Raw genomic sequence first — 23,555 nt, 5'->3', positions numbered from 1 at the left:
AGGATGAATGAAGATGGCCTAGTTTTAGAATTTTTTGTTTAACTATTCTATTTTAGTTTAAGGTACAGTGTTTTCAATTAAGAAATAAAGCAGCATCCTCTTAAGAAATAGAGCATTATTTGACTAATTAGATGTCATTGTTTTGTTTTTTCTTATAAAGTACTTCTTGAAATATTTATGAATAGAAGTCTTTCTTTAAATATGCCTCTTTAACAGGTTGCGTTGCCTCCAAGTGAGATTTCCTTATAGCTAACTTTCCAACAAAATTTGGTAAACCCCGTTACTGTGGAAGCTGATGAGAAATGGGGTGACTCGATGGTGGTGCCGGTAGAACTTTCCGCTGTGCTGGAGGTTGTCTGTGTGTGTCCAGTCACACTCTCCCTAGCCACGCTTGAAAGGTGACCAATACAACCACGGAATATCATATTCGGTTTTATTTAATTTTAGTGTAAATTCAGTATCGCTGCACATTGCACTTCTACTGTTCTAGAAACTTAAGTTTTAAGGGCACGTGTTTTTCTCTTTTCAGACTGTAGAGTATTTGTTTTCTGTAATTGACAACACTTGATCTAGCTTAAAATTCTATTCTCTGAAGTGCCTTATCGCAGAAATGAAACACTTGACAAAATTTTAGTTGAATGAATGAGTGTGAAAAATAGCAGGGGAGAAATAGGTTGTCTTTGGGAAGGATTGACTGAATATTTTCAGAAAATATTTTCTTCATTGCTTTTTGGAGTAGAGAGATTGCGGTGAGTTTATACTTTTTTAGAGATCTTGTTCCTTGGCTTCCTTAGCATGTCATAGAAATCTGAGATAGTATTGACATTTTGTAATGTGAGATTAAATAGAAGTAAAGAAGCTTTAACTTATTTTTTAATCACTAAAAAAAAGGCAGTAAATGTAGACTAGTTTAAAGGTAGTCCTAAGTTTTCTATTATGCACATGGGAGAATTATTTTTAAGGTAAATGTGTTCATTCTTATTATCCCTGGGTGTATGGTAGTAGGTGGTGAGGTGATGGGCAGCACTCAGCTTTTATTTTTTGATATCCTTCTGATTATTTCCAAAACCAATTTGACACAGTTATTCTAATTTGAAGAAATTTAAAATTATTTTGGTTTCCTTGAGGGTGTGTGGCTTCTCTGCCTTGCTCCTCCGATTCTTATTTTCCGCTCACCTCTCTTCCTTCCACATACTCTTACAAGGGTTGCCGGGGACTGTGTCTTTTCAAGCAGGTGATCTTTGAACCTGACGAGAAATCGTAAGTGAAATTGCTGTGTGGCTGAATTCATAAGTCACTGACCAGAAGAGAATTGTAAAAAATCTGTTTTCCCACAGAGATTTCATATGTGAGCAACATGCTGCACACTTTATCATGGTACTTTTTGGCTGTCTGGCTTTTGTGGATATTTTTAATGTCATAATTTTTCATGTCCTCTGTAAGCATGCCATGCTTGCCCCAGTTTTACACTGCATTAGATGAAGTTTTCTTTCTCATTTGTGTAGGTTGCACAGAGCATCGAGGATCATCATCAGGAAGTCATTGGTTTCTGCAGAGAGAACGGCTTCCACGGCCTGGTTGCCTATGACTCTGATTATGCGTTGTGCAACATCCCCTACTATTTCAGTGCCCATGCCCTAAAACTGAGCCGAAACGGGAAGAGTCTCACGACAAGCCAATACCTGATGCATGAGGTTGCCAAGCAACTAGACCTGAACCCAAATCGCTTTCCTATTTTTGCTGCTCTATTAGGTAGGTGGAGTCATGTGAAAAGTCTGTTTTATGAAGGAGTTGCTATGCTATGACCATAAAGACCATTTTATAAAATTTCTGTGCTTGAATGTTTTGGATTTATATTTTAGATTTAAAAGAACCAAGAAATGGGCTTTTCCTTAGCATTTCTTGCTTAGTATTGTTTGATGTCATAACTTGCTGCTTAGCTAATAATGTGTTCCTTTGTTCTAAAATGTTTGTGTATTCTCTCTGAGCTGAAAAACTTATTCTGTGAATAAACCCACTTAAAGTTTTGGAAAAATAACGTTTTTAAACCACAGATGTTAACGCAGTCTCACTATGAAAATTAGGCATTGAAACCTTTGGCATTAATTATGCTTATTACAGAAAATAATAGGCTTTAAAGTTAGCGCTGCCATGTTTTCCCCTTGTTTCTGGGACATTTCCTGTCATTTTCAGGATACTTACTGCTTTAAAAGAAGAACAGCAAAAATAACCTATCTTCCCTTTTTATCAACACCTGCATTTGATATAGATTTCTTATAAAATTCCGTTGGAGGAATTCCTTGTGCTGAATACATAGAAAGGCAATCTTGTTTAACTAAAGCTTTATATATTAATTTATTTTACTTAAAAATAATTTTCCAGTAGGTAGTATATTCATCTGTCTTTGTATCTACACTTTATAGTTATTTTCTGTGTTTTCTCTTCTGCCAGCTACCCTTTCTTGTGCTTGCAATGTGCACGTATGTCTCTAGCTACTTTAATATCCAGCTCTAATTTGCCAAGATTTTGTAAGAATTGTGTCCAAAATATAAATAAATATGTTCTGAGTGAGGACCCGAGGACTCCTGTGATTAAAATACATGACTTGTAGTGATCGAATTCCGTGCTGTTTCGAAAGACATGTGATCTCAAGATAAGTGTGATGTTATTGTACTATCTTTCACCTTGTGTTTTATATAGGTTTGCAGCCCAGTTGAATTGTGCTTAAGAGGGGAGTTACTGTGTATATTATTTTTAGAAATTACTAGTCATAAGAAAGATTTTTGTAAACATTCCTCCCCAAATTTTGCACTATTAGAAATTATAGTGAGGGAATCACCGTTTTTTTATTTAGCATTTTGTGGTGGCGCTTCAAATGTTATTGTATAACTGCCAACCAACCAGCCGGCCAATTAGCAAAATCCTGATTTCACAAATTGTCTTTCAATATTTGGATCTAATCTCAAATAATGTATATTTAAGTTAGTACTGGTTTCCATCTGATTTCTTAGGGCGCTCTTGTGACTTGGGGTTCAGAGGATTAGAACTAATCTTATTTTCAAAATTACTGCTATTTTCAAAAATTTAAATATCAAAGGATGTTTCCTTCGATATTAAAAATGCTTATATGGATGGACACAGGTGAAAAGTTTCATTTTTGTTTATATGTTAGGCAAAGTGACTTGGACATATTAATGACTTTAAATGAGTTGGAAAATTGCATGTTTTTAGAATATGTAAGTCTTAGCAAATTTGAAAGGTGGAAGAATATTTGTTTATCTTATTTAAGAAACATTGGATATGTTTCTTGGGAGAGAACAGCTTCTCAGACTTTTTTTAGTTATTTTGTGAAATTTTGAAATCAATGAAAAACAAATAGTACAGTTCCATGGAATTAATTTAGGGCCTGGAATTTCTTCAAAAATTTAGGCAAGTTATAGATAAACTCTTAATTGAGTGAGCTTTTTTTATTCTGGATTTTGTAAAAGCTTCAGTGTCCTCAAATGAGAAAGTTTAGTTTTCTTTACCTCTTTTGTAACAGAAAAGCTATATAAGTTTTGTTTCTGGGGGGTTGGGTGGAATTCCATGTAAGTATTTGGTATAAAACCTATGTCTTTTTTTTTTTTAACTAATGCTTTCTGCCCAAGTTTTAACTTGACTTTATATTTTTCCAAATGTAAGCTTCAAAGTTACTTCATTCTTTTTTCTTATAAAATTCTGTGTGATACATTAACGGGAAAATATTACAAAGCTGGATAGACAGTAAACCTGGCAGTTATGACTTAACTTTTCCCGTCTGGACATTACAGTAGCTCACTATTTCCCTGTTCTGTGTGTATGTGTTTAGAATATTATGATAAAGCAATATCACAAACGAACCCACCTTGTTTTGCTCTCTGTTAGCAGCTAATTCGTGAATCTGGCATCTTAGTGTGGAGGTGATTAAATCATGTTAGGAAAATCACAGAGTTATTTAAAATTACTGCTTTAAAAATTGCATTAAAATAGCTAGCACATTAAAGTTGCTGGTGTATCAGGCATTCAGTGAATGTAAAGTATTCACCAAAAAGTGTAATTTATCAGCTGAATACAGTTCTTATTTATAGACAGCTGCAGATAGGCTTTAACTCTTAATGGCCCACAGCAGTCTTGTCCTAGTATGTTCCTTGTCTTGCATATTCGTGGGTTTTGGTGGAAATTACTAGGGGGTTGGGAGGCTGTTGATCCACGTTATAATCGGTAACAACAATTGTCATTTAATTTTGCTTAGAAAGATTTTATCACTGCTCAGATTCCATATTTGGCGGTTGAACCTAGTTCACACAGTACAGTTTGAACCATAGCTCTTTTATGAACCAGTGAAACCTTATATCTGGTCAATATTTGGCATCCTGGCATTACCAGGCTGACCTTTTGCAAACTGGTATTTAGCTTTTATTATTAGTCTGGGAAGTCTCTTAGATTTTTATGTAATACTTAGTTTGAATGCTGTTAGAGCTTTGCTAGAAATTCATGTCTTACTTGAGGCGCTGGAAGGAGCTTGCCTGCTGTATTTTGCTTTCTATTAAAAGTTTAAAAAGTAGTCTCAGTTTCTCAGTTGTGAAGTTTTCTGTGGTTTATCAAATGAGGTAGTCTTGGAGAAGTCATATTGTAAAATCTAAAACAAACAAAGGTAATCTAGTACAGATAATGAAATAACTGATTTTAAAAGTTTCCCTTGTGTCACTTATGATTGTTGGCTTTTATGTTATATGCGTGTTGTGTGTTCTAGGTAATCACATTCTACCCGATGAAGATTTGGCTTCTTTTCATTGGAGTTTACTCGGTCCAGAACATCCATTAGCCTCACTTAAGGTACAAACTTCATTTCATTTCCAGCATCTGTAATAATCACCTGTTTATTTTTGCTCTACTTTAATGATATAAGTGATGTCCCTTTGTTGTAGAAGGAAATATGCTATAAAGTTAGCAATAAAATGTTTCCCCCTAATTCAGGATACTCATTGCCTTCAGAAAAGAAAAAAAGTAGAAAACGACCCTGACCTATTTGCCTGTTGCCCAATACCTATATTTTAGATGAATTTATAAATGTCCTTAAAATTCTGTTAGAGGAATTCTTCATGCCGAGTATCTAGATGGAAGGAAAACTTCTTTTACCTGAAGTTTTTATAAATTTTCTTACTTAAAAATATTAAATTTTACAATAGGTATATATTCTCATCAGTCACTTCAATCTACATCTTTTAGCATAGTTGGAAAATTTTCTTACTAATTTGCTACAATTATCAAATGGTTTATAATTTAGGCTTTAATGATTTTTCAATAACAGGAGAGACTCAAAATTCATTAGCAAAATGGCCCACTTACACTATTTTATTAATGCAGAGGATTTTCTTATTTTTCTCTCTTTTCAATTCCTTTCTTGTAATGAACATCAAAGAAAAGGCATTTAATTTTGATTTTCTAAAATGGGAAGTTTTAAGGATTTGATTTAAGCAAAATAACGATGAGCGAAATTGTATAAGCCACTAAGACACTTCAGCTTGTACTTTTTAGTGATTTCTGTGATTTCTGAATTCAGTTTGCTTGGTGAATTTGCTCAGGTGCTCTCCGCTGTTGATGTTTGGCCTTAGTTAGCATTAACGTTAAGGTACACGTGTCTTTGAAGACTCTGAGAATTGGGAAGACCGTGGGACTTGGAATTTTTTCTGAGCTTCTAGCTCCATACCAGCTGATTGGTGGCTGAGGCCTTGTTTCCTCATAGCAAAGGGAGAAGGTTAAATCGAGTGGTTTCTGAAGTCACTTTGTCTTGTGAAATGCTGAATTCTGTCAGAATTACCCTTTCTCTATAAACAGTTTTGATCGGTGGTTAGTTTTAAATTGGAATTTTCCTTTCTCCATTTTAACTTAATGTTAACTTTGTGTGATACTTGAAAGTTCAAATGGAATTCCTTTCCTGCTTCATTCGTGTTGTTCTTTGCCATTTAAAAGCCTTCTTTTTCATCTCGTGCTGATATGCTGTAAAATATTCTCTGTGATTCATTTCTTGATGTGGGCTGTTTTCAACTTCTGTTCAAAAGTCAGTTTCTCTCTTCTTACTAGAAATTACCTGTTTTTTTTTGCTTTTTTGTCCTTGAAGCACAACTTTCTATTTGCTATTAACCAAAAGAGTTCTTCATATGTGTTTTCATTTATGAAGTGATACAATTTGTGTTTTTGGTCATAAGCTCCTAGTGATACCATGTTTGAAATTCAGACTGGGAAAAATAAAGTCTGTAATTATGGTGGACTTAAAAATATTGCACTTTTCTCCTTTGGGTGTTAGGTATTCTGCTTATAAGTTGAGACACAAATGAAGTTTCCTTTCTTACAAGATTATATAGTTTTGAGTTCAGGGGCAAAAAGCTTCCAGGATCTCAGACCACATGTGTATGTCTAGCCAGCCTGTTTCATGTGTCAGAGAGTTAGAAGTGAGGAGCTGTTTGAAGAATTATTGGGTTATCAACTCACTCTATTGATAGGTCAATAATATCATTATCGTGGGTTTTCCCCAACATTTTTAATGAAAAATTGTAAGTATTCACAAAGTAGAAAAAAAAAAATTTTGCCACACTGCATATCCTACAAAATGTATATATGTATATGCACGTGGATTGTTTTTTTTTTAACCTAACCCTATGTGGGAGTTGCAGGATTCAAGACACTTCATCCATGAATGCTTCAGCTTGCATCACCGTCACCTAAAAATAAGGACGTTTTCTCACGTAATCATGTTGCCGTTATCATTCATAACACCAAAGGGTGGATATTGTGTGTTGAGGCTTGCATGAAATAGCTAGGGTATGCACATGCATAGAGACAGAGTAGAATACAGGTTACTGGGTGCTGGGGGTGGGGTGTGGAGTTACTACGTGGTGGGTGTAGAGCTTCTCTTTAGGGGGATGGAGAGTGCTGGTCATGGATGGGGGAGAGTTATGCTTGGAGTGTTGAGACGGGGAAGTTTACATTGTATATGAGTTTCTATAATTTTTTTGAAAAAAGAGCAGTTTAAGAGACAGCAGCAATTCAGTGGAATACATGATCCTGGACTGATCCTGGACTTCATCTTATGATGGGGGGAGAAAAGGCCCTAACAGATGTTGGGACATATGAAAAAAAAATGGAATATAGACTGTAAGCTATATATCAGTGTTAAAGTTCTTGAACTTAGTAACTGTTCTTAAGGTCAAATTCTCAGGACATGTACATGAGGGTATTACATGTTCAAGGATCCTGATGTATACAACCTACTCTCAAATGTTTAGAAAACTGATAGATGGATTGGTGGATAGAATTATCAAATGTGGCAGAAGGTGAAAATTTGTGGAACCTCGCTATTGGGGTGAGGGACATATATTGGAGTTCACTGTGTGGGTTTTGTATTGTTTTTGCAACTGTCCTGTAAGTTTGCAACTATTTCAAAATAAAAAGTTTTAAGAAAAAAAATTAGCTGGGTATTTTTATAGGGAAGTAATCCAAAATAATTTTTCCACAACTTTATAAGTTGTAGAATTTTTAAAAGTCACATCCTCAAATGTAAGCGCATCTGACTTCAAGTTCAAAAATTATATTTATTGGTCACATTTTTGTTTTCACCGTTTATATACATATAATCATTTTCTCTGCAGTCATATTTTAGTCATCTTAACATCGATGGAGGATTATTGGATGTCAGTTTTTTTTCCATGGACATTACTGATGTATGGAGTTGTATGTATCCTGCTTTTTTAACCCCTTTCTTTATCCCAGTTATAAAACTTAACTATATCTTTTGAAAATTTAGATAGTTGCTTATCTCCATAATACTCTTAGTTTTGTTTTCTCATATACTCTTAGTGTTTTGTATTAAGCTAGAATGTCGAGAGGGTTAAGATTACAGTATTGCTTGTTAAGGGGTGCTTTGAATTGATTGGAAGATAATTTCATATAACACCAACTCTATGAATAATAAACAGTCGATTTGACTTTGGTGAAATGCTACAGATGTAGTGTGATAAACGGAATGGGCGAAGGAAGACTTGAACTTGAGGATGGATGCGAAATCAGATATCCTAAAAAGCTGCCTCTCCATTATTACGATTTTAAAAAGGAACTAAAAAATCATGAGACGGTTTCATTTTTTCACCAGCTAATGAAACCCACCAAAGGAAGCAACACTGGATAGGAAGTCATCAGTCCCCGTAATTTATGTAGTAACAAATCCGCGGTGTGTTGGCAGCACTGAGAATGTTTACCCCCTCGACTGATACCCGGCCACGTGTGTCAGTTGGGGACACGCGTCGTCCTTCCTGTACCAGCTCTGGCTGCACTGCAAGGCCAGCGGCCTGGCGGAGGGGCTCTGGGGCTTACGGTGCACAAGAAGAGCACTAAATGGCGAGGGGAGAGATAGCTGAGGTGATGAAATCGTGGGATAATATCTGGAAAGAAACAGTTTTTTACTTTGATGAAGGCTGGGAAGGGAATAAAATTCTGCTTTGTGCTGCCTTATTAATCAGTAAGTCATGTTTACTAGACTACAAATGCGGTGCTGGATATACTTGGAGCTTTGATTTGCGTGAGGTCAATAGAAAATAAAAAGAAGGTGGCAAGTCAAGTTTTAAGTTCTTTAATACATCAGTGTCAGTACTCAGAGCGACTAATAAAGTGGGTATCAACTTTCTTAGATTTGGAAGTAAAGAGCATTTCATTTATGTTTGGGACAACGGGAGACCATTTCATGTAGTGTGCAGTATTCTAGAACCTGGGGTGATGGTAGCTTCGAATGTAGCTTCAAAGGTGCAGTCAGCTCCACAGTGAGAGGATGAAGACGGGGACCTGGTTGCTGAGGTCCTGAGCTGAAGTCTGAAGATGTTCACGCTGCCAGATTGAATGAGGCTGCTCTACTCCTTTGGATTGTTGTGATGTGGCCAGGGGGCATACAAGAGAAGCATGGGCTGGGCCCTGGAGGAGCTTGCAGCTCCTCGTGGCCGCCCGTGTCTGCCTCTCCTGTGGACCCGGGGAGGTGTCCGGCCGCTCGGTGCAGCCCCAGGACTAGTGAGCCTGTGGGGTACTGTAAGGATGAAATGAGGTCACTAGAGAAAGCGGAGCAGGCCAGCACGTGTGAAGCGCTCCACTGGGATGGAAGACGGCGGTGACGCCGTGTCGGCCTCTGTGGGGGCATCCGGAGGCAGCTGGGTGCCACCCAGTGCCAGCTGGGGCTGCTGGCTTTTTTGTTTATTGTCCATCGTCCATATATGTGCCGTGCTTCCCTGGAACCCTTTCCCTGCTCCCCTCTGCTACTCTGCTTTCCATGCCTTGTCCTCTTTGTTCTCCTCATTTGGGGGAAGGGGGTGTTTGTTTGGGTTTTGGGTCTTAAGTGTCTTTTCCTAGCTTGACTTTTTGGTCACAACCAGTCGGTCGGTGAGTGCCTCTTCTGATGGGTTAACTGATATTAAACTTGAGTTTTCAGCATCATTTGCTGTGTTTTGTCTTTTCTTCCTTGCTATCCATTGGCGTCGCTTTCCCTCCCTGTCCTGATGAATGAATGGGGGGGCAGAGCCAAAATGTTTCCATGTGGGGTTGTGGGAAAGAGGAAACTTGGGTTCTACTGGATTTGGGAGGTACTGTAAGCTTTTGTTTCTTTTTATGTGCTTTTTGAAAAATTGTTTGATGATTTTGTGTCCTAATCAGTTGTGGGAATTTTCAATTTTGTGTAGACATTTAGTTGTCTTAATTAAAAACGGAACAACACTTTATACCTGTTTGCTGGGTTTAATTTTTTTTTAATGCGATTTTCTCATTGCCTTCTGATGTTCTTGAATCTAGATTCTCCAGAATGCTTTATAGGATGCTTTTCTTAACATAGTTGTTCTACTGACTTCCGATTTGGGTAAAATGACGTTTAAGTTGGACCATTGGTCACGGGTCATTGTGTTCATTTCAATGTTGTTTATGTTCCTAAACTTCATTTTCTGTTCAGTGTACATCAGGCTTTCATCCCTGTCAGTCCTTCCTGGTCCCCTGGTTTGTTAAACAAAGAATGCAAACAAATATTGACCATGGCTGTTATATGTAACACACAGGAACGGCTTTTAACAGAAATTCATTGACACCCCCCAACTTTTTTTTGTTGTAAATACAGGTAACAAAACAATTCTGAACGTATTTTTGATACTACTAGTAGTCAATGCTTCAAAATTTAATACAATTTGCAACAATATTCATTGTACCTGCTACTTTAAACAATTTAAATTGCAGATCTTTCACTAAGCAAGTAGATAAAACATGCCATTTATGTTTTTCCTTCTTGAAATTGGTTTTCAGACACACATATCCTTCCACAGCAGTCTGACACTTCTTGACATGCTTTTGCCTTGTAAACCTGAATTCTACTTTGAATACTCCAGGATTGTGCTTAAAGTACAGGGCCTTGGTAAGAGAAAAAAGAATTGTGCTGCATTTTTCCTCCTGTTACCTGACGATATAGTAGGTGTACATATATTAAATATATTCTTACAAATGTCCGGGTCATGTTTACCAGCTAGAATTCTTTTACTTAATGTGTGGATATTCTGCATTGTGATACTTAATCAAGACACTAACATGAGTAGAAGGTTGTTGATTTAAGACAAGTTTGAGATCCACTAAAATTAATTATTGTATGTTTGTCCTTCTGGTGGCTGTGGAAGCTTCATATTTTCTTTGGACATCATTAGACGTCTTAGCTCTTGAAGTACAACTTTAATGCTATATGAATTTTGCCATTTTGCTAACACTGGTATGCCCCATGCATCCACCATTCCACTGGAATTATTTATTCCATTCATATTAATTTTTGTTGCAAATCTAACTGATGGAGGAGCTTCCAGGTATTTAGGTCCACGTTTTACTTTCAGGCCAAATATTCTGTTTTCGTAATTTGTCCTTGGGGGCCTAATAATCATGCCTATCCACCTTGTCAGTGTCATATCTTCATCATCTTCAAGGCCCCAGCTAACAGTACCATCGCCTACCCCTTTTTGTCCTCCTTCAAGTTCTTCCAACAATCGAAAATTACAAGGAACTTTAACTCCTGTGGAGACCGCCATCTTCCCTGCAGCCCAGCGCAGCTGCGTGTGTCTTCTTTATACTGTGCATTTTATGCTGACTTTTCCATTCCTAGGACTTTGCTATAAGTGGTTATTCTACTTGGTAGTTATCTAAGTCTGTATTTTACTCTTTATGTCTCTGTTCTCAATCTTTTTTAAAACTCCTGCCTCCTTGTGATAAACATAAAATGAAGACTGTCCCCAGAGACACACTTATCCTCATCAACCTCAGATCTGTTGAACCAGCCAGCCAAGGTAGGCTTTTTCCTTTTCTCTTTCCCTCACTCCCTTCCTCCCTCCCCCTCCTCTTTCTGACTTTTTGTTTTGAACTATTGTCAGATTATAGGACAGATACAAAAATAATACAAGCCCCATATAGAGAACTCCAATACACCCCTACCCCAGATACCCATATCTACTAATTTTAACATTTGCCACATTTGCCATATCATTCTTGCTACCCATCAGTCTGTCAATCCATCTCTCTCTCCATCTGTCTGTTTTTTTTAACTGTCTATTTTCTGAATGCTTGAATGGAGGTTGTAGACATCATGCTCCTTGAACACTTAATTTACATGTACATTTCCTGAGAACAGTATTCATTTATGTAACCACCTTTAGTGCAGTTATCAAGTTTAAGAAATTTAACATTATACGAAGCTTACAGTCGATATTCCAGTTTTCCCATATGTCCCAATAATGTCTCCTTTTGCCTTTTCTGCTCCCTTGCAACATCCCGTCGATGATCACGTATGGCATTTAATTGTCACTGTCTCTTGAGTTGCTCTTTTTTTTTTTTTTTTTTTTTAGTTGGGGGAATGTATATACAACATAAATTTTCCCAACTCAGCCACTCCTAAGCATACTGTTCAATGGGATTAATCATGTTCACAAAATTGTGGTACCTTCCATTACTAAAACTTTCACATCTCCTCAAACCAGAAACCCTACATCTACTGTACATTAATTACCCATTTTCTTTCCCCCTGCCCCTGGGAACCTGTATTCTTTTCTGTCTCTGTGAGTTTGCACGTTTTCCAGTATTTTCTTTGTAGTTACCATGAGTCTTAAATGTAACATCCTAAATCTATAACGGTCTCTACTTTAATACCAACTTAACATCAATAGTTTGCACAAACTATGCGCCTGTACCCCCATCCCCCACCTTTATGTAGTTCCTGTCACAGATACATGTTCACACATGATGAGTCCAAAACCACTGGTTTATCATTACACTTTATGCATTTGCCTTTTAGATCCTGTCGGAAGTAAAAAGTGGAGACACAAACCAAAGCTGCAATAGTACTGGCATTTGTAATTACCCACGTTACCCTCACCTGAGACCTCTGTTTCTTTCTGTTCCCCTCTCCTTTCAGCCTGCAGAGCTCCCTTTAGCATCTCTCCTAGGACGGGTCCAGAGGTGTTAACTCCCTCAGGTTTTGTTTATCTGGGAATGGTCTTCATCTTGCCCTCATTTTTGAAAGGCAGTTTTGCCAGATATAGAATTCTTGATTGGCTGAAAGTTTCAGCACTTTAGTATGTCATCCCACTGCCTTCTTGCCTCCATGGTTTCCAGTGAGAACTCGGCACTCAGTCTTGTTGAGGCTCCTTGTACGTGACACTGCTTTTCTCTTGTGGCTTTCAGAATTGGTTCTTTACCTTTGGCATTCGACGGTTTAATTATGATGTGGCATGGTTCATTGAGAGCCTTTGAATGTCTGTATACCTGGCTTTCATTAAATTTGGGATGTTTTCAACCATATTTTTTTGAATATTCTCTCTTCTTTCTCTCATTCTCTGGCACTGCCATGGTTTATATATTGGTGCTTGATGGTGTCCCACAGGCTCCTTGGGCTTTGTTCACTCTTTTAAATTTGTTGTTTATTAGAGAAGTTGTAGGTTTCTGTTCACTTCAATTGTCTTGTCTTCAAGTTCACTGATGCTTCTTCTGCCAGCTCCAATCTGCTATGCAACCCTGTAGAGAATTTTTAATTTCTATTACTGTGAAATTCAGCTCTGGTTCCTTTTCATAATTTGCATCTCTCTACTGTTATTCTCTTAGTGTCCATTTACCATTTTCCTGTTTTCCTTTAATTCTGTGTCTATTTTCCCTTAGTTCTTTCATACTTAAGACCATATTTTAAAAGTCTTTGTCTGGAATGTCCCAGGTGATGGTTTGTCATGCTTTAATCTTCTCCTTTGTCTGGGCCATTGCTTCCTGTTTCTTTGAATGTCTTATAATCTTTTTTGGAAACCTGGCGTTTTGATAGCTCAGTGTGTTATTGCTGGGATTTAGACTCATGCATCTGCCCCTTAAGCTCATAGCCAGCTAGTGGTAAGACAGAACTTTCCTTGAATGCCAGGAGTTAACAGAAAAAAAAAAAAGAAGAAGAAGAAGAAAGAAAAGGAAAGAAAACGCCTCTCCCAGCCTTTGCAGAATGCTCTCCTTCAGGGCTTACACACACGTGGGCTGAGAGACAAGCTCTGTGGCTGGAGGAGGGGGATTGATTTCCCTCAGCACATGTAGCCAATGCCATGGGAAAAAGTGACCTGGTCTTTCCTCGGAAATGGGCAGCACAATTTCAGACACTTTGAGAGGTTTTATTGTCTATCAAGTGTACTTAGTATGTAACCTTATTGGAAGGTGGCGATCAGATGGCTTTATGCTTCTGAAATCCCTTTTGAAAGTAAGTTGGGTAAAGATAAGTAAATATAAGATGGACTTCGTTTATTTCTGAGTTTCACTTTTACCTCATAGCAAGAGGTGGCAGTTTTGGCACTGTGTATTAGTAGTAACAGAAGTTAAATTAATGTATTCCCTTCCCAATAAGTAAGACTCTGGATTAGTATTCTTAGTAACAGCTAAGAAGTCCTTCCTAAAACCTAAGGACTCCTTGGCTCTCTAGAAAACAATGTTAGGGGCCTGGAAGGCTAACGTCTTAAACTTTCTAAGGAAACTTTCTAAGGAAAACTTATATAGCCTGAATATGCAAAAAATTAGGGAGAGAGAAGATGAGATGGTTTGACTAAAGCTTCTGATTTTGTCAGTCTTTGTAGTTTTCATATCTGTTTTCCTTTTTCATGTTTTAAAAACATCTTTTTCTTTTCAGATTACAAAAATAATGTTAAAAAATTCAAGCAGTACAGATACATATGTAATGTGGAAAATAAAAGTTAGTTATAATCCCATTCCTGAGAGAGAACCACTTTTAACAGATTGATATTTGGTCCTGCAGAATTTCTTTTAAATGTACATCCTACTAATATTCATCATTAATACAGTTATCATCTTCATCATATGCATTAACTATATGTTCTTAATGTTTTATGCAAACCTTCAGTATACAGATTTACTTTACTGGGCTTTTAAGCTTTTAAGTCTTGGATATCTGCATTTAGTGAGAAATTTTATTCTTTGCGTGTTCTAAATTTATATAAATTTATACCTGGAATCATTCAATGGGATAATTTTAAATACAAGACTGAATGCCAAAGACTTTTGCTTATTGATATCTTCCAATCAGAGTTGGTTCTTTGTTCCTTGTTTATTTGAAAATAAAAGTGGAAACCTTGACATTCCTGGATGTCTTTGGAATCCGCTGAAATCTGGAATCTGTAGTTTATAGGTTAGGCTTGGAGCTGAAGTCGCATTGCTGGGAGAAGACGGACACAGTCCTGGGAAGTAGTTTGTTCTCATTACTTGTTACAGGGTTGCTTTCGGTTTGGCTCCTCCCAAAGAGTGACTGGTGACTGCCAAGCAAATTACTCCTTAGTGACGTGGAATGCGCTGCCCTGCCAGAAGGAGCTAGAATGGAGGCCAGAAAGGGGAAGAGGAGCCGTTGTATTAGGGAAGACTTACCCAATCTGAACAGGAACTGAAAGACAAGTCGCATGGGAAGGGCCCATGCTTCTGATGACTTCTGGAGAGGACGGGGGTTAAAGGAGACGGAAAGGGAGGATCTGTGTTGGTAACTTTGCTATCTGTGTTTCTTCTGAGGACTTGGAAGTTTCTAGTTTTATTTTAAATATGCACCATAATCTAAGTCTTGAAAATAAGTGTGTAAAAATTTCTTCACTCATTTTCTACCCTTTGGGTCCATAATCTTGACACTGTTCATAACACGTCTGTCCCTTCCTAATCAGAGCCCTCACCTTTATGCTGAACAGGAAAAGCTTCTGTTTTCTGCTGCTTCCTGAGTGCAGTTCTTTGCTGCCCCCTTAGCCTCAGGCAGGCGATACCAGACATGTGTGGAACTACAGAGATTGACTGCGACACTGAACTCTCATAGGCGGCTCTTAGCCAGAGCAATGTCCACATACTGCCTGGGACACATCCCCCCCGCTGCCACCCCCCGCCAAATCCGGTATCCAAATGACTGATGACAAAGTGGAGATGTTCAGACCAGTTACTTCCCAATAATTCTTGGTCGGAAAACAGGGCTCGCAGCCACCAATCCCTGTTATGTAGCCACCATCTTGTTTTCTTTATCTGACTCTCCCTCGCTAGCTGGTTTCATCCACAGTTGACTTTTGAATCCCCTTTGCTGTGTCTTTGAGACTCCAGCTCCACTATTAACTTCCCTCCACCTCTTTTCATCCTACCTGAGACCTGTCTCCTGAGGACAGCGTTTCCTTTGCGGCTGCCTCAGTGAGTCCCTGCATTCTCCTGCTTTAGCAGTCACGTGGCATGTGTGTTAGGCTGGTTCCCACTGCCACTCTAGAGAAATCCTCCTCCCTCTTTTTTTTCTTAATAACAGCTTTATTGAGATCTAATTCTCATGCCATTAAATTGGCCACTATAATGTATACAATTAGGTAGTGTAGTCACAGAATTGTGCAAACATTACCACCACCATCTCACAGAGAAACCTCATACTCATAGCAGTCACTCTGCATTTCACCCTTCCCCCACCCCCTGGCCACCACTAATCTGCTTTCTACTATGGATTTGCCTATACTGGATATTTCATATAAATGGAATCATAGAATATATGACTTATTTCTTTCGGTGAGCGTAATGTTTTCAGAAAAGTTTCATACATTTTGCAGCCTATATTAGTACATCATCCCTTTTTATGGTGGAGTAATAGTCATTGTGTGGGTGTGCTGTATTTTGTTTATCCACTCATCAGTCAATGGACCTTGGGTTGTTTCCACCTTTTGGTTCTTAAGAGTGATGCTGTGGTAAACATTCATGCACAAGTTTTTGTGTGAATAGGTGTTTTCCTTGCTCTTGGGTGTGTACCGAAGAGTGGAATTGCTGGGCGATAGGGTAACTATGCTTAACTTTTTGAGGAACTGCCAAACTGGTTTCTTTAGTGGCTATACCATTTTACATTCCTGCCAACAATGTGCAAGAGTGCCAATTTCTCCACTTCCTTGTCAACACTAATTACTGTCCGTCATTCAGTGCATGTGATATGGTTTTTTACTGTGGTTTTGATTTGCATTTCCCTGATGACCGGTGACAATGAGCCTCTTTTCCTGTGCTTATTGGCCATTTCTGTGCTTTTAAATTTAAACGTATACTCACCCTAAGACCCAGTAATCTTACTCCTAGGTATTTACCCAAAAGAAACAAAAGCATATGTGTACACAAAAACTTGTACCTGAATGTTCATTGTACCATTGTTCATTACAGCCTCAAACTAGAAACAACCCATATGTCTCAAACCTGGTGACCAGAGAAAAAATTGTGCTATATTCATACACTGTATTCATACAGTGAAGTACTAATAACTGAATGGAGCAAACAATTTATCTTGCAATATATATGACCCTCAAAAGCATTATCTTTGGTGAACTGTCAAGAGCAAAATAAATAAATAAATAAATGATTCTATTTGTATAAAGTTCTAGAGAAGGCAAGGCCATCACTAGAGGAAGCAGATTGGTGGTTGCCTGGGGCAGGGCTGGGAAGGGGCACAAGGGAGCTGTTTGGAGCAGTGGGCCTGTTTTATTTCACAGTTGTGGTGGTGGTTACACTACTGTATATGTTTGTCAGAACTTATTCAACTGTGTGCTTAAAATTGATTAATTTTATTGTATGTAAAATACCTCAATATAATTGAATAAAAAAATTACGGTCTCCACCTTCAGCCAGGCTATTAGTGTCAGAGAGTAATCCTTTTATACTTCTTAATGGTTATCTCAAGCATTCATCATTTCTTCCAGACCTCTATTCAAACTCCCACTGCTTTCTCTTAGCAGATACTTGGCTTCCTTTATCAAAGATATTGGACCCATCTGGCATGATCTTCCTAAACTTCTCTTTCCCCATCTATGCATTTATCTTCATCCACACTCTTTTACTTTTTTCCAGCCTAAGAATTGTGTATCCTTTGACACTTTTTGAGCCTTTGCCATTGAACACATCTGGTAGACCCTTGCATCACCTTATTCTAATGGATTTCCCCCGCACCGTGGCTCTTGTGTAAGCTCTCCCTCACGACTGGCTCTTGGCCCTTAGTTGTAACTGTGTTCACCTTTCCGTGTTCTCCTTCTGCCACCTGTTCCTGTCTGCCCTTCTCATCCCCATATCTTCCAAGTATAGCCCTCTTGAATGTCACCCACATCTTGATCTCCACTCACTCGAGTTGAGCCCACCTCTGCCAGCCTTTGTTCTTAAGGTGCTGGAATTGCTTTTGCCAAGGTCATTGTTGACTCAGGTGGCTAATTTAGTGAACCCTTTCCAGCCCTAATCTTAAGAGACCTCTCTGTGGCATTTGACACAGCCACTTATTCTCTTCTCCTCACACCTTACCTATTACCTGGCCTTCCATGACATCAACTGTCACTCTGCGTTCCTTATTTTCTAATGTCTCCTTATCTGCCGTGTGTGTTCGTCTTCCTCTGATTGCCTGTTGGGTGTTCCAGTTCCCTTGGGTTCCATCTCTGACTCCCCGCTTTTCTTGTACTTTGTTTCTGAGAAGTCTCCTCCATTCTTAGGATTTTAGCCACATCTCTGTAATGATGACTCCCAAATTTATTTCTCTAACCCAGACTCCTTCCCTGCACGGCACAGTCATGTTCACCTGTCTACCAAGTCCCCTCTGCTGGGATGTTCCACATGCACATCAACTTGACATTTCTAACTTTAATGTGTTGTCCTAACTTTAATGGTTTATCCACCTGTGCTTTATTTCTCAGTTCACAATGACACTATCCCTGCCCTCCCTGTATCTGCTCTCACATTTCCAGGATCATTTCCCCTGCTCCGTTCCCTTCGACTTTTCTTACTGCTCTCTTGGATTTATGCAGGAGCCGTGTTAATTTCTCTCTTTTTTGGCCTTAGGCCCTTCGTATTCATCCTTCACATAGTTAAGAAAATTATCTGTCTAAACCTCAGGCCCAATTTCATAAGTCCCCTGTTTTTAACATCTTTCATTGGCTCCCTTTGATCTTCAGCAGTGGCTTGGATTTCATGGACCTGTGTTTTGTTGTCGTCGTTTGTTTTTAAAAAAGGGTTGGGAGAACTGCGGTAGTATTGGCAACTTGTAATTTTTCTAAATAAAACTCTTAGAAGACAAAGGAATCCACTATCTACCGTCATTTTATAAAAATTTCAGCCCCAGAAAAGGGGCGTAGTTTTGGATGGAAGATCAAGGAGGAGAGTGCAGAGTGGTTCAGTGTGCAGGGTCTGGGGGCACTGTGCTGTGTTCCGAGGTGACTCGGCCACTCCCCTGCCGGGTGCCTTCGGCAGTGCACTCACCTCTTAGGGGTACCTCTGTAGGGGTCCTGTGGAATGGGGTGTCAGCAGGCCCACCCCATAGCACTGTGTAATCAGAGCACGGCACCGACACCCAAGCTTGGACCAGTCACGACAGCCCTTCCCCGGGGAAGGAAAGGTGACCACGTCTCGCCACAATGTGCTCCTTGACCTTGGGGACGCGTCTTCTTCAGCAGACCCTGTTCCGCAGCATGGAGCCCAGGTCCTCACGGGGAGGGAACAGCCGCCAGGTCCTGCGCATCTGCTGCCCTGTGATCTGGGCTTGTTGGTTTCCGTGGACCGTGAAAACGTGGACAAAGACTTTAATCCTTCAAGTTTAAATCCTTCCGGTACTTCAGTATGTCTGCATAGCAGTTTATATCTGCAGAGCTTTATGATCCCAGGATTATTTGTGATTAATTGCCTCTTGATGGCCGCCTTATAGCTTTATTTAGGCAAATTTATAGAAGATAGTTATGTCATAACTTATCAAGCATTTAGAAGGAGTGACCACTGGCAGTTATCTGATAATTATAGCGGTTAAATAGGTTTCATTCTCTTGACTGCTGTAGTAGAGAACATTAGGCCTTGAGGGTCTGTTGGGCGATTTCAGCTGTGGGCCTGCGGCAGAGCCTCCTGGAGGGCTTGTTAGGACAGGCTGCCGGGCCTGCGTGGGGGTGCCCGCTGCTGCCAGGGATTGAGGAGGCATCTCGCCCTGCCTGGCCCGGGCTGCCGAGACAGCTCCAGTGTGTTCTCTTGGGGGCTCTGTTGGAAATTGGCCTTTTTGTCTTCAATCAGAAAGTGAGCTTGAAGACAGGAAACCTGGGCAGTTGTCCCGTGAATGTTGAATGGGTTTGGTTTCTAGTTTAATTTCTTGAAATGGTGAACTTTGTGGATACAAAGTATTAGGATCGTTGCACTTTGCTGCTTTCCAAATGATAATGAAGCGGATCTTGTTCTGCTTGAGAAAGAACGTCACAGAAAACTTGCATTTACACTGACTTGGCTTGAAATGAGATGCTTTGGGAGCATGGTCTCAGCAATATCAAGATTATTTTATCACAGTTTGTATGGTGTGTATGATTAGCTTATTCATTCCATAACGGCATGTGAGGGCCCTGCAGATGCGTTGACCTAGTGGGTTTTGTACACTGAGCTGGATGTACTTCGGCTGATTGACACCTGGAAGACGGAGAGAGATTATGGTATTTGGCTTTGGAATATGTGCAGTGATTGTTGTTCCAATAATTGATTTAAAAGTGGTGTGTACTCTGGTTTGCTCATGACTTCACGTTAAGGAGTTGATCTTTAGATGATGACAAAAACGGGCACAGTCACGGCTTTGGGCAAAAATGCAGCTTATGAGACGTTGGGCACAAGCTCAGCAGGAGTCACAAGGGGCGTTTCTGCTCCTGCTTTCTCATAGGTGAAGATTTATTTCAATGCATAAAGACATTCAGACTAATCAATAAAGTAGCACTGCGTTTTTTAAATATATAGATATTTAATATAAAACTTTTGAAAAACGTAGACACTGTTGACTAATGCCGAAACAATACACTCTGAGATTTTCAAAAGCAAAATAAAATGCCAGAGAACTTTTGCATACTTATGAGGACATAATTAACAGCAAGAGAATTGATATTAAACCACAGGACTATTTAAACAAAACAAACACGAATCTGTTCTTACACTTTGCTTATTTTGAACCTTGCTTTAGTTTTCATGTATTTGGTTTTCTAGCATTGAGTGAGGTTTCCTAAAACATTCTATAAAGAAGAAATTTTAAAGTCATGGAACGCATCATTTTCCGTAAATTAACATGCCAATGAAGTAAAACATAGTTCACCTAAATTCATCCATGTTTCCCCTCCTTTAACATCAGTTTAGACATTTTTCTATTACTTACAAATAATTTTTACTGAAGTCAGATCTCTATCTCACGTATGCACTTTGGGGAAAACTGATTTGTAATGTATTCTTGTCCCCTTTAAAATTTCCTTCTGTGTATCTCATCCACTCATATCCCTCTACCCCACCCCAAAATCTGATGCTGAAGTGAGTGATGATGTAATTTACTATTTCAGGGACTCAAACAGTTTGTGATTTTAATTTCCTAAACACCTAAGGATTTCGAATTTCTACCTATATAAAGAAAAAGAGTCAAGTGGCAAAAGTCATATATGTTCTGTAGGAAACAAAAAATGCATAGGATGAAATGGATAAGGAGTGAGTACAACCGGTTTTATGCCTTTTCCCGAATTATAACCACTAGTGCGACTCATTAAATTACATTGTGTGCACATATGTACATTGGTTTCATTGGCTCTTAGTGTGTGTGTGTGTGTGTATTGTGTATACATGTTTGTATATATAGTTTTGATATATATAAGTATCAACAGTACTGAGTCTGGAGTTTTCCCCTTAAGTCTATAATAGACCGCCCAGTTGTTTGATGCATTTACTGCTCCAGCACTTGCTGTAAAAGCCCATACATGCTGGACTTGACCGTGAGAGTGGCACTTCTCATCTCTGGAAAGGAACTCCCCTTTCCTGGGTAGTGTATGTGTTTTATTTCCGTGGCATGAATGTTAAGACCTTGTCAGATAATACTTTCTAGGGGTACATGTTAGAAAGCTAAAAAAGGATTTTTAATCATATTACATTAAAAAGAATTGTGAATTTTAAGTGATCTTTTTAGTAATGAAGCGGGATGGGTTTAATGTTACATGGTCTCCCTTTGTACAGTTAAGTGTAATGTGGTTAATGACATTGTGCTGTTTATTTAAATAAATGCACAGCTCTAGAAAAATACCCAATTTTTAAAATATAACCAAGAATGAGCCTGCAGAATTATAAGCTGCGAAATATTAGAAACCAGTGAAAAATGAATGGTTTATTTTGCTTTTAGGAATTTGGAAGAGGTTATTTCCTTTGTGTTGCACATGTTTTGCAATGTCATTGTTTTTCAGTGCCCCCTGAACTGCCAAAATAGTTGACTTTCGAGGATGTACGAGAGGTGTGGCCGAGGCCTTCCTCATGCCCTTGTGGGATGGCACCATCCCGTGCCAGCCCTGGCCCACAGCATGGTGGCTGAGCCAGCGGCTTCGGCCTGTCCGGGGCATTAGCCACGGAGACGTCCGCCGCTTCGCGACGTGGCCAGAGCCCCCCTCCATTGGCTGCAGCAGAGCTGCTGCGGGGTCCTGTGGTGCTGTCCCTATGGGGCTTGGGAGTGGTGGGGGGCAGGCTAAACCCCCAGCCAGCGGAGGGGGCGTGACGTGCCCCTGCAGAAGGAAATGCAAATTGAAAGCTGTCGAGAGTGGCAGAAGCAGAGTGCATAGGAGGTTGTCGCAAATAACAAACAGGGGACACCTGCTGGTTCTGTGTTTTTGACAAGCAAAAGTGAAATAAAACTCACATCGCTGCAAAACAGTTCTTGCACAGCCAGCTTTGCTCAAGCTCCTGGTGTCTACCCCATTCATTAAACACCTTTCACAGTATGCCCTTGTGCCAGGGATGTTTAGAAGATGCAGTGCAGTTTTTCGGTAGGAAACTGGTTAAGAAATTAGGAGAAAGATGATACTAAAAGTGATAAGACAGTCATTCACATTAGAGGATGTTTTTGTGCTGAGGCGATTTTCATCCATTTCCACTGAAATGTTATCTATTTAATTATGCAGCCTGGAAGTAAGGGGGTGGCCTAAACAGTCTTTTGAAAGTCTTTCCCTGCCCTACATTTTTCTTTACATGCAAAGCAAGTGCGTAACAATTAGCGAAATTGCTACAAAGTGCCAAAAATAAAGGCAAATTGATCCATAAAAATTTGCTTTTTAGAATTTACTTTCTGTCCTTTGTGATAGAAAGTACATGTTTCTCTCTTTAATTTTGATATGTTGGAATTGTTTTTACTTTTGTTTTTTTCCTATCATTAAACTTTCGGGCAAAAATAAAAATAAAACTCTCAAAGAAAAAAAGTGAAAGAAATGGTGTTTTCATTAAAGTATTTTGAAGCCGGTCTTTAAGCAGAGAATACTTGTCTTATTTGGTTTGAATATTAATTTTGTTTTTATGAATAGGCAAGAACAAATTGTTTTAACCCTCCTGTAGTTACTGCTGTAATGGAGTGAACCAAATCCTGTTTTAGAGCTCCTTTGGGACGATTTAGCAACATAAGGTAATGACGCTTTGTGGATAAAAGGTCTTGACATGCTTTTTTCCCAGTTGAAAGTATGTAAATAAATACCTTTGTGTATATGATATTAATGTATATAATATATAATACATGCATATATTTTAAGGCACAGTCATATTTAAGGTGGCCTGGAATTTTAGGGAATTTTTCTTTCCCCATTTAGTTGGTTCTCTGGGCTCTAATTTTTCCAGACAATAGGAATGCTTGATTGCCCCATGCGTGCCCTCCCCTTACCCCCAGGGCAGCAGGGTATTGGAGAAAGGGCTCTGAGCAGGGTGAGAGAGGAATTCCTCTAACGGGGAAAGGCCTCCCTGCCTTTCTTCCCTTACAGGGCTCTTGTGCGATCACACGAAGATGATGAAAGCAGTTGGATTATAAGGGCCTGTTATTATTTCAACATCTGATGCTGTCCACTGGTTTAAATAACTGGAGAAATGCAGACAGTTTGCCTCTTCTGTGACTGCTGTTTCGTCACCAGAGTTCATGTGGCTTTCATTTTGTACTTGGTTCCTGAAAAGTTTAATGAAATGGATGTCTAAGGGTACCAGGG

The 23,555-nt window shown here is 39.1% G+C and overlaps 2 protein-coding genes across 5 annotated transcripts in view; one reads left to right on the top strand and one right to left on the bottom strand.

The window, feature by feature from the left end:
• FAM120A (family with sequence similarity 120A) overlaps window positions 1-23,555 on the top strand; it is a 127,836-nt gene that overhangs the window by 26,572 nt on the left and 77,709 nt on the right. For all 4 annotated transcript variants that reach the window (XM_037798601.1, XM_037798600.1, XM_037798602.1 and 1 more), the window contains exons 2-3: window positions 1,506-1,752; window positions 4,772-4,854. In XM_037798601.1, coding sequence (XP_037654529.1) covers window positions 1,506-1,752; window positions 4,772-4,854 — 330 coding nt within the window. The remainder of the gene's footprint in view (window positions 1-1,505; window positions 1,753-4,771; window positions 4,855-23,555) is intronic.
• LOC119505718 (ubiquitin-conjugating enzyme E2 variant 2-like) lies at window positions 10,543-11,105 on the bottom strand. The gene has a single exon (XM_037798605.1). The coding sequence runs from the start codon at window positions 11,103-11,105 to the stop codon at window positions 10,668-10,670; it is 438 nt and encodes a 145-aa protein (XP_037654533.1). The 3' UTR covers window positions 10,543-10,667.

Source organism: Choloepus didactylus, chromosome 10 (genome assembly GCF_015220235.1).
Source record: "Choloepus didactylus isolate mChoDid1 chromosome 10, mChoDid1.pri, whole genome shotgun sequence".
Classification (NCBI taxonomy): Eukaryota; Metazoa; Chordata; class Mammalia; order Pilosa; family Megalonychidae; genus Choloepus; species Choloepus didactylus.
Note: the sequence above shows the minus strand (reverse complement) of the source record. Positions and strands in the feature narration are given on the sequence as shown.

What these genes read in the sequence shown, in the direction of transcription:
- LOC119505718 (XM_037798605.1), bottom strand. Translation starts at nt 11,105, where the DNA reads ATGGCGGTCTCCACAGGAGTTAAAGTTCCTTGTAATTTTCGATTGTTG.